The 11,698-nt window shown below is 58.5% G+C and overlaps 1 protein-coding gene across 1 annotated transcript; it reads left to right on the forward strand.

The window, feature by feature from the left end:
• Nucleotides 1-356: 356 nt before the first annotated feature.
• LOC137145542 (C-type lectin domain family 2 member D-like) lies at nucleotides 357-11,185 on the forward strand (the record flags this gene model as incomplete). The annotated part of the gene is made up of 4 exons (XM_067536398.1): nucleotides 357-452; nucleotides 2,281-2,471; nucleotides 2,849-2,952; nucleotides 10,112-11,185. Coding segments are annotated over 4 exons (542 nt in total), but the record flags the coding sequence as incomplete, so codon positions are not given.
• Between the last annotated feature and the right edge of the window lie 513 nt (nucleotides 11,186-11,698).

The raw sequence follows: 11,698 nt of genomic DNA on the forward strand, positions 1-11,698 counted from the left end.
GTTGGTTTCAACCAATTCCTTAATGATCCTGTTCGCTGCAGCCCAGACATTCAGGTAACACCCACGCCTTGTGCTGCCCTGCCCCCATAAGAAAACGTAACCATTTCCCCTCCACTGGGTAACAATGCAGGGTACAATATGGGCTGTGGGGGGAGGGGCTGCTGCACCTGGCGCGGAGCTTGGGGGCTAACTGACGTCAATATTACTGAAGCCCCATGGATCCCTGGAAGCTTTGGTCCCCCCTCAAGGGGGTCCTGCCCCCCAGGTGGGTAACCCCTGTTCTAGGGCAGCTCCAGCCCCAGGGCAGTCAGTGAGACGGTCCTCACAGCCCTGGCTGACGGGTCTTTCTCTTTCAGCCACTCACGGTAATGGCAGGAAACGTACCATTGCCCTCGCACTCGCCCTCGCACTCGTGTCCCCAGCTCTCCTCATCACTGTTATTGTCCTGGCAGGTGAGTTCTCAGCCCTCCCCTCCCTCCCAGTTGCGTCTCTCCTGGTCTGTCCTGCCCCTGGGACAGAGGATTCCTGGGGACGTTCCTCCAAGACCCTCCTCCTGCCCCTCCCAGCCCCTGCACCTGGGCTCTGTGTCAGGACGATCTGACTCACGTTCCTTCCCCAGCAGATCTCTGAGCACTTTGGGTCCCAGTGGCTATTGCCGTGTCCCAGGCACAGTCACTTGTTCCCATGCACAGTGTTGGTGACTGACGGGGCAAGGTGCAGGGCTGCAGTGAGCCGGGCCCTTTGCCTGCAGCGTGTCACCCTGAGGCACCAGCCTGGCCTTCCTGCCTCCCGGGTCATGGCCCGGCCGGGCTGGCAGGTGCTTTGCTGCAGTGACTGCACTGAGCCGTGGAACGCAGCACAGACACCTCCATTACCGCAGTGCAGAAACCCACCACGGAGCCACCTCGGCCGGGCAGGGCCCCGTAGTGCTATTGGCTTCCCCGCCTGCCCAGACAGCGCGGCTAGTTCAGAGGGCGGCTGTTCGTGGGAACGTGACCCCGGCTGTATCTGCCATAGCCTGGGGACGGGGGGGCTGTAAGACTGTCAGGGGCTGGGGTTTAGCTGTTGTCCTGGGATCTGATCAGTGGCTCCCCAGGAGGGTTTAGCAGCTGGGAGAGGGGATCAGTCCAGGTCTGTCTGCACTGGCACCGCTGTGGCAGCAGTGATACAGTTCAATTGGTGCAGCTAACGTAGATGAGAGGGGCTTGCCCTGGTTCATTGGGCTGCAGGAAGTTACCAGAGCAGGACATGCTGCTCCAGCACGTCTGTGCCAGGGTCTGCACTGATGTAACTGCCTCACTGCCCTCTACACGGGGGCTGTGAATCCCAGCTCCCTGCCATCCTGGCTGCCTATTGCAATGGGCCGCGGTGGCTCACGCAGCGTAAGGTGAGATCTGTGACCTGGGGGTTCCACAGCTGGGGGTGCAGGACCCCCCCAGAACGCAGTGGGTCAGATGGTGGAGATGGCACCAGTCAGAGGCTCCCAGAACTGAAAGGCCCTTGCTGTGCCCTGTCCCTCCAAGGCAACACTGGAAGGGGCCCAGCCGGCCTGGCAGCTTTTCTCCGAGGGGCCTGTGTGTTGCCATGCCCAGCGCTCTGCACAGCGTCTGTAATTGTGCCCCGCGCAGCCACCGTTGCTCCCTGAAATGAGTGACACAAATCACACCCTGAGCAGCACCATGGAGCATCTGCTGCACCGACTGCCCTGCTCCGTGACTAGTGCTCACACACGGGGTGCGGGGCACTGCCCCATGGAGTCTGCAGGGACGTACGTGCCTTGTGCACGACCTGCTCTGTCTTCCATCAGCATGGCCACAGCTGCTAACGTTCTCCCAGACACGAGTGTCCCGGCCACAGGGGAAGGCTTGAAAACCAGCGATGGTGTTAGTGTTAGTGTGGTGCAAAATGCAGATCATATTGACATCAGCATCTTACCCCTTAATTATTGGCCCCTGGTCACTGCCCCCTCCCTCTGCAGCTCCCTGCCCACCCCTGCTGTAGCACTGAGCCGGGCCCAGCTCTCTGTCCTGGGCCTCCAACCAGGGGCTGTTTGTCAGCTGCATCCCTACTGAATGTGACCCGAGAGAGTGAGACCAGGGTCAGGTAACCCCCCTCTGGGGCTGGATTCCCAGTGTGCTCCTGGCTCCCTCACGCCTCCAGCACCTGGCATTGGTTCGAAGAGTCTCCGAAGCCTGGGGCACCAGGGTTCATTTCCCCGTGTTCTCCTCACGGCCGGGCTGCAGGTCCCGCTCTCACACCATGTTACTGTCTCATTCTCAGTGCAGAGATGTGAGCATCTGTCAGCTGATCTGGGGCCCCTTGCATGCCCAGATATGTGCCTGGACGGCTGGATCGGATTCCGAGGGAAATGCTACTACTTCTCAGAGGGCGAAGGGGACTGGGCCTCCAGCCAGAAGCACTGCTCTGCACTGGGTGCCTCCCTGGCTGGGATCGACAGCGGGCAGGACATGGTAAGAGACGCTAGTTGCAATGGACTGTGCCTTGGCTCAGTGGCTGCTGCTGCAATAGGAGCTGGGCTCTGCCCTTGCGGGGCGAGGAGCAGCTGTGACCTCCCTCGTGCTGGGAGGCCAGAGGCAATGTACTGCGGGGATCACCTCTCGACAGGTGCCCAACAGCTGCCCCAGCTCAGAGGAAATCGGGGTGCTGGGAGCTGTTTGGAGTGGGAGGGTTAATACTGAATTACCCAGAGCTGTGCCAGAGGGAGGAGAAAATCCCCAGCCACCCCCTGGAAACAGCCCGTCAGTGTAGGACTGGGATTCCCTGCACAGAGCCTGGGGCAGCAGCAGGGTCCGGGCTCTGACCCCGCCTCTCCCTCTGCTGTTTGTAGGATTTCATGGCGCGCTACAAAGGGAAATTTGACCACTGGATCGGCCTCCGGAGGGACCCGGGGCAGCCCTGGAAATGGACCAATGGCTCCGAATTCTACCACCCGTGAGTCTTCTTTTCTCCTACTCCATGAAGTCCCCGGTGTCTGCAGCATGCCATACGTCGACCTAGCGCTGTAGTGTAGACCAGGTCTGTGTTAGCTTTTATCACTCAAAGATCTCGGCGTCACTGTGGTTAGTTCTCTGAAAACATCCTCTCCATGTGCAGCGCAGGCAGAAACGCCAGCAGAATGTTAGGAACCGCTAGGAAAGGGAGAGAGAATATGACAGGAAATATCCTGGTGCCTCTCTATAAACCCAGGGTACGGCCCCACCTCAAATACTGTGTGCAGTTCTGGTCACCCACCTCAAAAAAGACACATTAGAATAGGGAAAGGTACAGAGAAGGGCAACAAAATTGATTAGGTGGTGGAACAGCTTCCGTACTCAGAGAGATTAAAAAGACTGGCCCTGTTCAGCTTGGACAGGAGATGACTAAGGGGGGCTATGATTCAGGTCTATTAAATCACACCTGGTCTGGAGAAAGTGAAGAGGAAAGTGCTATTTACCCCTTCACACAACACAAGAACTAGGGTCACCCAGTGAAATTAGCAGGCAGCAGGTTAAAACAAACAAAAGGACGTATTTCTTCACACAGCACAGTCAGCCTGTGGGACTTGTTGCGGGGGATTTTGTGACGGCCAAAAGTATAACTGGGTCAAACAAGAATTAGCTCAGTTCATGGAGGACAGGTCTGCCAGCTCCTATTAGCCCAGTGTGCAGAGACACAGCCCCATGCTCTGGGTGTCCCTAAACTTCTGACTGCCAGAAGCTGGGACTGGACGACAGGGGATGGATCACTCGATAACTGCCCTGTTCTATCTTCGAGTGATTGCTCATGTCCATTCCAATATGGGTGTGTGCACGCCACAGTGCACGGTTCCCGGAACTCTTTCCCCCTTAGCAGACCCCGTAGGGCCGGCTCTGGTGCCCCTGGAGTGCCACGCTCATGCTGCAGCACGAGGCACTGCCGGTCCCAGGCCCCCCAGTCCCTTCTTTCCGCCCGTGAAGGTTGGATGGAACTAGCACTTGGTCTCTGCACGTGCCTTCCCTTTCTGTGAACTCTTTGTTAGTCGAAGTACCTAGTTAGTTTAAGTGTTGTTAAGTGCTGTAGTTAGTAAGAAGTCCCTGACGGACTTAAGGTGGCCAGGCTATGTCCCGGCCGCTTGGGTTTAACCCCCACCCCGTGTCCCTCCCCCGCACTCGGTACCTTAAGTGCCTGGGGGGACAGCAGACAAGAGTAAGATATGCAAGGCTTTAATCAGTGAGCAGAGCAGAGAGATCAGGTTTAAAGCCTTGCTCCTAGCGCAGCGCTCCGCTCCGCTCTGTGTCCGGGTCGTCCTGCTCCCCCTCGGTGAGGAGCGCACTGTCGGCACCGGATTCCACTCGGCACGGAGCAGCATCCCCGGTGCCGAGGATGAGGACAGCGCATGGAGCACGGACACTCCCCTGCGCCGTGGGTACGAGCAGGGTCGAGGACAGAGATGCACCAGCCATGACCCGTCGAGTCCCCTCCGGGTCTGCATCTCTGAGCAGGGGTCCACCCCCGACTCTTCGGAGTGGGAGAGTGCCCCTGCCAATGTGGAGGCTGGCGGCATGAGCCTTGTTGGCTGGCCTATGCCACCTCCGTCCACCCTCCCCCCCCCCCCCCGCCGAGGGAGAAGGGGCTGGGGTCCTGGAGCAAGCCCGTGTGGGTCCCCCCGAAGGGCGGTGGAGATCCCCGGTACGGGGAGGACGATCTCCCGCCAGACAGCCACCAGGAGTAGAGCGAGGATGCTCCCCCAGCGGGTTGGCACCAGAGCTCCCTGTGGCAGCGGGTCTCTTCGGGCGCCGCAGCCCTGGGTGGCAGCGGGGCTCCCGCCAGCTCCGCAGCCACAAAAAAAAAAAAAAAAAAAAAAGCCGGGCCGGAGCTCCCGAGGGCGGGGGGCTCTTGTTGGTGGTGGGGCTCTGCCGGCACCGCAGCCCCAATCAGGGCCGGAGCTCACAGCCGCCCCGTGGCTCCACGCGGCGCTGGGGTCTGCACGGCACTGGGACTCCATGCTGTGCTGTGGCTCTCCACAAGGCTGAGGGGTCTTTGGCGCACGGTCCTCAGTGTAGATAGGGCACCCGGGACCTAGGACAGCCGCCTGTGTGACGGCTCGGGTCCCACGGGGGGGGCAGTCATCGGAACAGCCGACGCCCCCTCAAGGTGTCCAAGCAGGCTGCAAAAGTGCTAGTAGGGGTACAGTCCATGCCCTGGCACAGTCTGAGGCCCATAAACACCGCTCCTCAGTTGAGGAGTCGGACCCCATGGAGACACCCCCTACAGGTGCACCCCTTCGGCAAGACTTGCCTCGGTAGTCCTATTACCCCTTTCCGGATGAGGCAGCCTCCGAGGACCACATGGCGCTACTGAGGGATTTCGGGGCGCACCAGCAGTTGCCCAATAGCGGGGCCCCTACCTTGAGGTTGGCTTCCGCCATCCTGCATGGAGGACTCACGCTGGCTAAGGCAGCGCTCCAGACGTCAAACGACGCTGCTGCCACGGCGGGTAGGGCCATAGCCCCCGCAAGTTCCATGAGGATGTGCTCATGGCTGCTACCATCAGGCCTGTCCAGGAGGTGCAGCAATCTATCCAGAATGCCTGGATCCAGGAGTCTAGTGTGCCACCCTCGCCCTACACGGACGCATACTTTCATGGGTCCATCCTCCGGAGCCAACAGGGGCTGGCTCCTACTACCAATTTACAGCCTGCCCCTTGGCCTACCTTCGGCTCCAAGGGTGTTCACCACTTGCGTGGCAGTAATGGTGGCCCACCTCAGGCAAAAGGGTGTGCAAATCTTTCCCTACCCGGACGATTGGTTGATAGGGGGTAGGTCCGGGTTCCCAGTGCAGGTCAGCACGACTTACGCTGCTCCATTTGCAGCAGGCTGGGTCTGCTCATAAACGAACAGACGTCCGCTGACCCCAGTGAAACGCATAGAGTTCCTTAGGGCCACCCTGGACGCTCCCCAGGCCAGAACCTTCCTGCGTCAGCCATGTTTTCAGGTGCTGGTCTCTATCATCTCCCAGCTGCACCGATACCCCACGACAACAGCCAGGCACTGCTGACTGCTGTTAGGTCATGTGGCGGCCTGCACATACATAGTGAGGCTAGCTCGCACGAGACACAGACCGCTTCAGGCATGCTTGGCCTCGGTATATGTGCCGAGCAAACACCCACTGAACTGGGTGGTCCAGTTCCCCGCCCGCCCTAGCCTCCCGGGACTGTGGAGATTCCCCAGGGCAGTAGGGAAGGGCGTTCCCTTCATGGAACTGATCCCGTCGGTCACCTTAGGCTCCGACGGCTCGTATGTGGGATGGGAGCCACATGGGTGCTCTGGTCGGGGGAGGAAACGTGCTTGCAGGTCACCGTGGGGGAGCTGAGAGCTGTTCGCCTAGCGTGCAGGCTGTTCCTCCGATCCCTGACAGGCAGAGTGGTGCAGGCACTGCTGGACAACACTGCAGCCATTTTACATGAAGAGGCAGGGAGGGGCATCCTCCCTGCGAGGGAGCTACCCGTCCGTGGGGCTTTGCCATGAGGCACGACTCCGCTGGACTGCATCTCACCTCATGGGGGTGAAGAGCAATGAGGCGGATCACCTCAATAGGTCGTTTCTACCCCGCCACAACTGGTCGCTGCACTCAAGGGTAGTGACTGCGACCCTCCAGAAGTGGAGTGTCCCCCAACGGGATCTGTTCGTGTCGGTTGGGAATGCGCAGTGCCAAGGCTCGGCTTGCGCCGGGGTCATGAGACTGGGTTACTTTCAGATACGTTCCTCAGTAATGGGACGGGGACCCTCAGGTACACATTCCCACCCACTCCACTCCTGCCCAAGGTCTTACTGAACATAAAGAGGGTCAGGGCGGATGTCATATTCCCTGCTCAGGCCTGACCGAGCCAGCACTGGCTCAGCATGCTGCGGGACCTTTCGTTTGCCCCGCCCATGGGGCTCCCGAGGCAGCACGACCGTCTCTCCCAGGACCACAGTGGCCTGTTGCCCCTGGTCCTGGACTCCCTGCAGCTTACGGCCTGGAGGCTCTGTGGCTGACGGAGGTAGGGGGGCCTGCTCGGTGCAGGTCCCACAACTCCTGCTGGGCAGCAGGGACCCATCTACACAGGTCGTGTACCAGGCTAAGTGGACATGGTTTACCTCTTGGGCAGAGTCCCGGGGCATTCCGCCAGCCTCTTGCCTCCGCAGGTGACCCGGGAGTACTCTGGAGTCTGGTGCTGGCCTCGTTGATGGTCCACTTGACCGCTATTTTGGCCTCCATTACCCGCTAGCGGGGAGATCCCCGTTCTCCCATCCCACGTTGGTCAGGGTGCTCAAGGGGGTGGAGAGGCGGCATCCCCAGGTCCGCAACCCAGCACCTCCCTGGGATACCAGCCTGGTCCTCTTGAGACTCATAGGGGCCTCCCCCTTGGAACCCATGACTTCACGCCCTCTGCTGCTCTTCGTGGAGGGTAGCCTTGCGGGCGGCCATCACCTCAGCCTGGGGGGGTCTCTGAAATTAGGGCCTTGACCTCGGAGCCCCCTTATACACTATTCTATACGGATAAACTGCAGTGGAGGCCATGTGGGTTGGTTTCCGAACCTCACTGTAACCACGATTGATCTCTCCCTGTGTTTCCCAAACCGCGCGGTCTGGGTTTGGAGATGGCATTCGCTAGACGCGAGACGAACCCTGGCTTGTTACATCGAAGACACGGCCGTTCCAGAAATTGGCGCAGCTCCTCGCCGCGGGCGGGGGACCGGATGAAAGGATCACCGGTCTCCACCCAGCACATCTCCGTGTGGGTCACATCCTGCATCAAGTGCTGCTAGGAGCAGGCGAATGTGCCGCTGCTGGGTGTCTTCACAGCGCATTCACCCAGAGCTAAGACCTCGTCTGCAGCCTTCCTGGAGAGAGTGCCCCTGCAGGACATCTGCAAAGCAGCCGCCTGGTCGTCGGTCCACACCTTCACGTCCCACTATGCCATCGTTCAGCAGGCGAGAGAGGACGTAGGATTCGGCAGAGCCGTGCTGAGGGCAGCTCACCGGTAACTCCTACCCACCTCCAAGGTCCGGCTATTTAATCACCTGTATTGGAATGGACATGAGCAATCACTCGAAGATAGAAAACAGGGTTACTTACCAGTAACTGTTGTTCTTCCAGATGTGTTGCTCATATCCATTCCACACCCGCCCTCCGTCCCCGCTGCCGGAGTTGGCAGAAAGAAGGGATTTGAGGGGGCGTGGGGCCGGCAGTGCCTCGTGTGCTGCGGCATGGGCGCGGCTCTCCAGGGGTGCCGGAGCCAGTCTACGGGGGCTGCTAAGGGGAAAAGTTCCGGAAACCGTGCACTGTGGCGTGCACACACCTATACTGGAGTGGACATGAGCAACACATCTCGAAGAACAACAGTTACTGGTAAGTAACCTTGTTTCCTGTTCATTCCCTCTGAAGCACCTGGCACTGGCCGGTGTCTGCAGACAGGACATCACTGGGCTGGATGGACCCTTGCTCTGACCCCCTGTGGCTGTTCTGGTGTGTTAACAGCTGAACGGCATTTTATAAAAAAGCCCTTTGTGGTTGGTGAGAAGCTGGGAAATGGGCCCAGCAGAGGCTGAGGAAGCTGGTCAGTGGATGACCTGTTGTTTGATCCCAGTCAAATACTGTCACGTCTTCCAACCAGAATGCCCTGGTGTAGGCAGCAGCCTGGCTTTGTGATTGTGTCATGGGGCGTCTGTTAGCCAGGCTGCTTGGGAGTCTGTCTGCACTGTGCCTGGTACCGTGCCCCCAGCCCGGGCAGACAGGCACAGCTAGCAGTGTGGTGTTGTACACAGGTGCCAGCTTGGGCAGCCAATCCTGCCAGGGCCCTAGGGTCAAAGACTGAGTGGCTAATGCCAGCCGCCACCTGTGCCACAACAGCCACACGGCTATGTGTGCCACTCAGCCAAGCCGAGCCAGCAGGAGCCTGTCTACACTGCAGACATTGTGTTAATGTCCTGAGCACTCATCACACGTCTACACTGCAAAACCACCCACGGCAGCCAGCCTCAGAGCTGGGCTACAGACTGGAGCTAGTGCTACGGTGCTAAAATAGCTGTGTGGGCTTTTGGGCTTTGAAACCCACCCTGCCTCCCCCAGACCCAGCGATGCCTGCCTGAGTCTGCCGAAAGCCTGAGCCAGTAGCACTGAGGGGGGCACTGCTCCATGCATCTCAGTGGGGTGTTAACCCTGAAATCTGCTGCCCAGTGGGGACCCAGCCCAGCCAAAGGTCTGCATCGTTGCCATCAGAGCTCTGCTGGGGTGAAGCTGGTGTCATGTCCATTCCCCTCCCACCCTCCTCTGCCCACAGCCATCTGCTCAGGTGGGTGGAGCCTGCAGTCTCCCTTCCCTGGGATAGACCCCAGCCCACCTGGAGCCAGAGGCTGGTGATCTGTGGGAGGGGAGGTCCTAGCCTGCCCAAGGAGTGGTGCTGGGCCTTCTCCCAGTGCAGCATGTGGCTGTTCTGTGGCCAGGATGGGACGGGGCGGGGGATGCAGAATTTGCCTGTGGCCCTGCATTGCCTGGATCCTGCCCTGTTCCCAGGTCTGACTCGCCGGCCTCCAGCTCTCAGGGGAAGCGCTGCGTGAATGGCCGGGGTCACACAATGGCCTTTGGGATTGTGCTGCAGTCTCTGCACTGCTGGCATTTCACTCAGCCTGACCCAGCCCAGTCTGCCCTGACAGCTGATGTGAACTGCCCAGGGTGTCCTGCACCCAGTTCTTCTGTGTGGTGTTACTACTGCTCCTCACTTTGCTGACACTCGCCTGGAACCTCCCCTGGGGCGGTTTGGGTGGGTTGGGCCTGCAGGGGCCTCTCCAAACCCAGCTGAGAGGGTGGAGGCAAGAACCGGGGTTAAAATATCCACCCAGCATAAAGGCTCCATGGAGGCCAGTTGATCTTAGAACCTCTCTTGGCCCTGCTGCCCCACTGCCCCCTTTCTAACTGCCCCCTTCTGCCGGGGAGCTGGGCTGGGGCCTGTTGCTGCTGCAGACGGGGAATCCTGAAGCGCTGTGAATGCAGCAGCTCCCTGCTCTGCGGGAATGTCTCCCCCTGTCCGTGAGTGACGTGGAAACGCTTAACTCCTACCTGCCAGCTGATCTGTGGCTTCTGTCTTGCAGGTTCTGGATAGGAGGAGGTGGTGACTGCGCGTATCTGGACGATAAGGGTTGGGTCAGCAGCTCAGCATGCACCAGTGAGAGATACTGGATCTGCACCAAACCCGATGTGTTCACAAAAGCAAAGGAGCTGGCTGTGGATGGCAGCTCATAACAAGAGTATTCTAGGACTCGTGCTGGAAACACCTGCCAGTGATCTCTTTTCAACATCCCGTCTGATCCATTCCAGAAGAGCAGGGAATGGGCTGAGCATCCCTGGGCAGAACACGGTTGGTTTGGGTGAAAACTAGAAAAGCCGTTTCCAGGTTTTGCACGCCCACCTCTGCTACCTCTTTCCTCTGCCAGTAAAACTGCTCAAATCAGCCTTTCCAGCCCAGCCTCAGCTGGACCAGGGACTCTGCCTGAGGAAAGAGCCACGACGCCAGCCTCAGCTTTCACTGTCCTAGCACCACCCCAGGAAAGCTTTTTACTGTAGAAAACTGTCGGTGAATCCAGCATCATTAGTTGTAGTGCTAGAAAGTGCCGGATCTTTCTTTATTGCCTCTGCTCCTACTGACTGAAAATCCTGTCGTCTTTTGTTTTGTTTTATTATTTAATCCAACCCAGAGGGTTTACATTCAGTTGTCTGGGTAACTCCATTTGTGGTGCACGTTGTTGCTGTGTATTGCTGCTTTAAAGGAAAAACAGCCGTACTATCTCTGGACTGTCCAGGAGAGGGTTGGGCAGTCTAGAACATACATTTTGGGGAGGGAAATCCAGTGTGTTGGGGTCACTAACCAAGGCTGGTAACTGGCAAGTGTAACCCAAGTGTGACTGCCAGGCTGCAGTCACACTCACTCAGGGCATGGCTTACATGCTGGAAGTCTGTTTGGGGGGTCCCAGGCGGGAGCTATTTCAGCAAGGCAGTGTAAGGCACCCAAGGGTGCAGGGCAGGGGTGAGGGTCCCTCGCTGGTCTGTCTTGCACCCTGGAATGTGAGCTGCCCAAGTCTTGGTATGTAGGCGTAAGGGGAGAGATGTCTGCTCAGTCCCTGCCTGGAGAAAGGTGGCTTAAAAGAAGGCAGGGAGTGGGTAGGTGTGACACAGGCAAACCAGGTGCCAGCTCATGCCACTGTCCCTGTGGCTCCATGGGTCACAGAAACACACAGCTGGGATCAGGCTGGCTCACCCATGTGCCAAAGTAGCTATTAGAATGATAGGAATGTGCTTAGCCTGTATTGAATGTGTGTGAGCTGCGGCAGGATTAATCTCACTTCTGACACCCGTATCCCACGTTGTAAGGTGATGTTGGAGCGCTTGTGACTGTAACACCAGAGCAGAGTGGCAGTAACGGGTGTGAAGTGCTGATCTCCAACAGCTCAGAGCACAGGGCAGGAGGTGGGATACAAACATTAACAAGAAGGAACCGTATCTACCTCTGCGCTGCTTGGACTTGGCGGGGAGGTTGGTGGGGAGAAGGAAGTTGTTTCTAGCTGTAAGCAAGATCCCAGCTGCTTAGCGTGGGTTAGCCCTAAAGGACACATGGAGCTTGTTATAGAAACTTCCATTACCTTAGAAACGTAAGATTGTTATTAAAGCAGGTAATCATATCT

This window comes from Emydura macquarii, unplaced genomic scaffold (assembly GCF_026122565.2).
Source record: "Emydura macquarii macquarii isolate MOO-44397 ecotype Brisbane River unplaced genomic scaffold, CSIRO-AGI_Emac_v2 contig_3541, whole genome shotgun sequence".
Lineage (NCBI taxonomy): Eukaryota > Metazoa > Chordata > Testudines > Chelidae > Emydura > Emydura macquarii.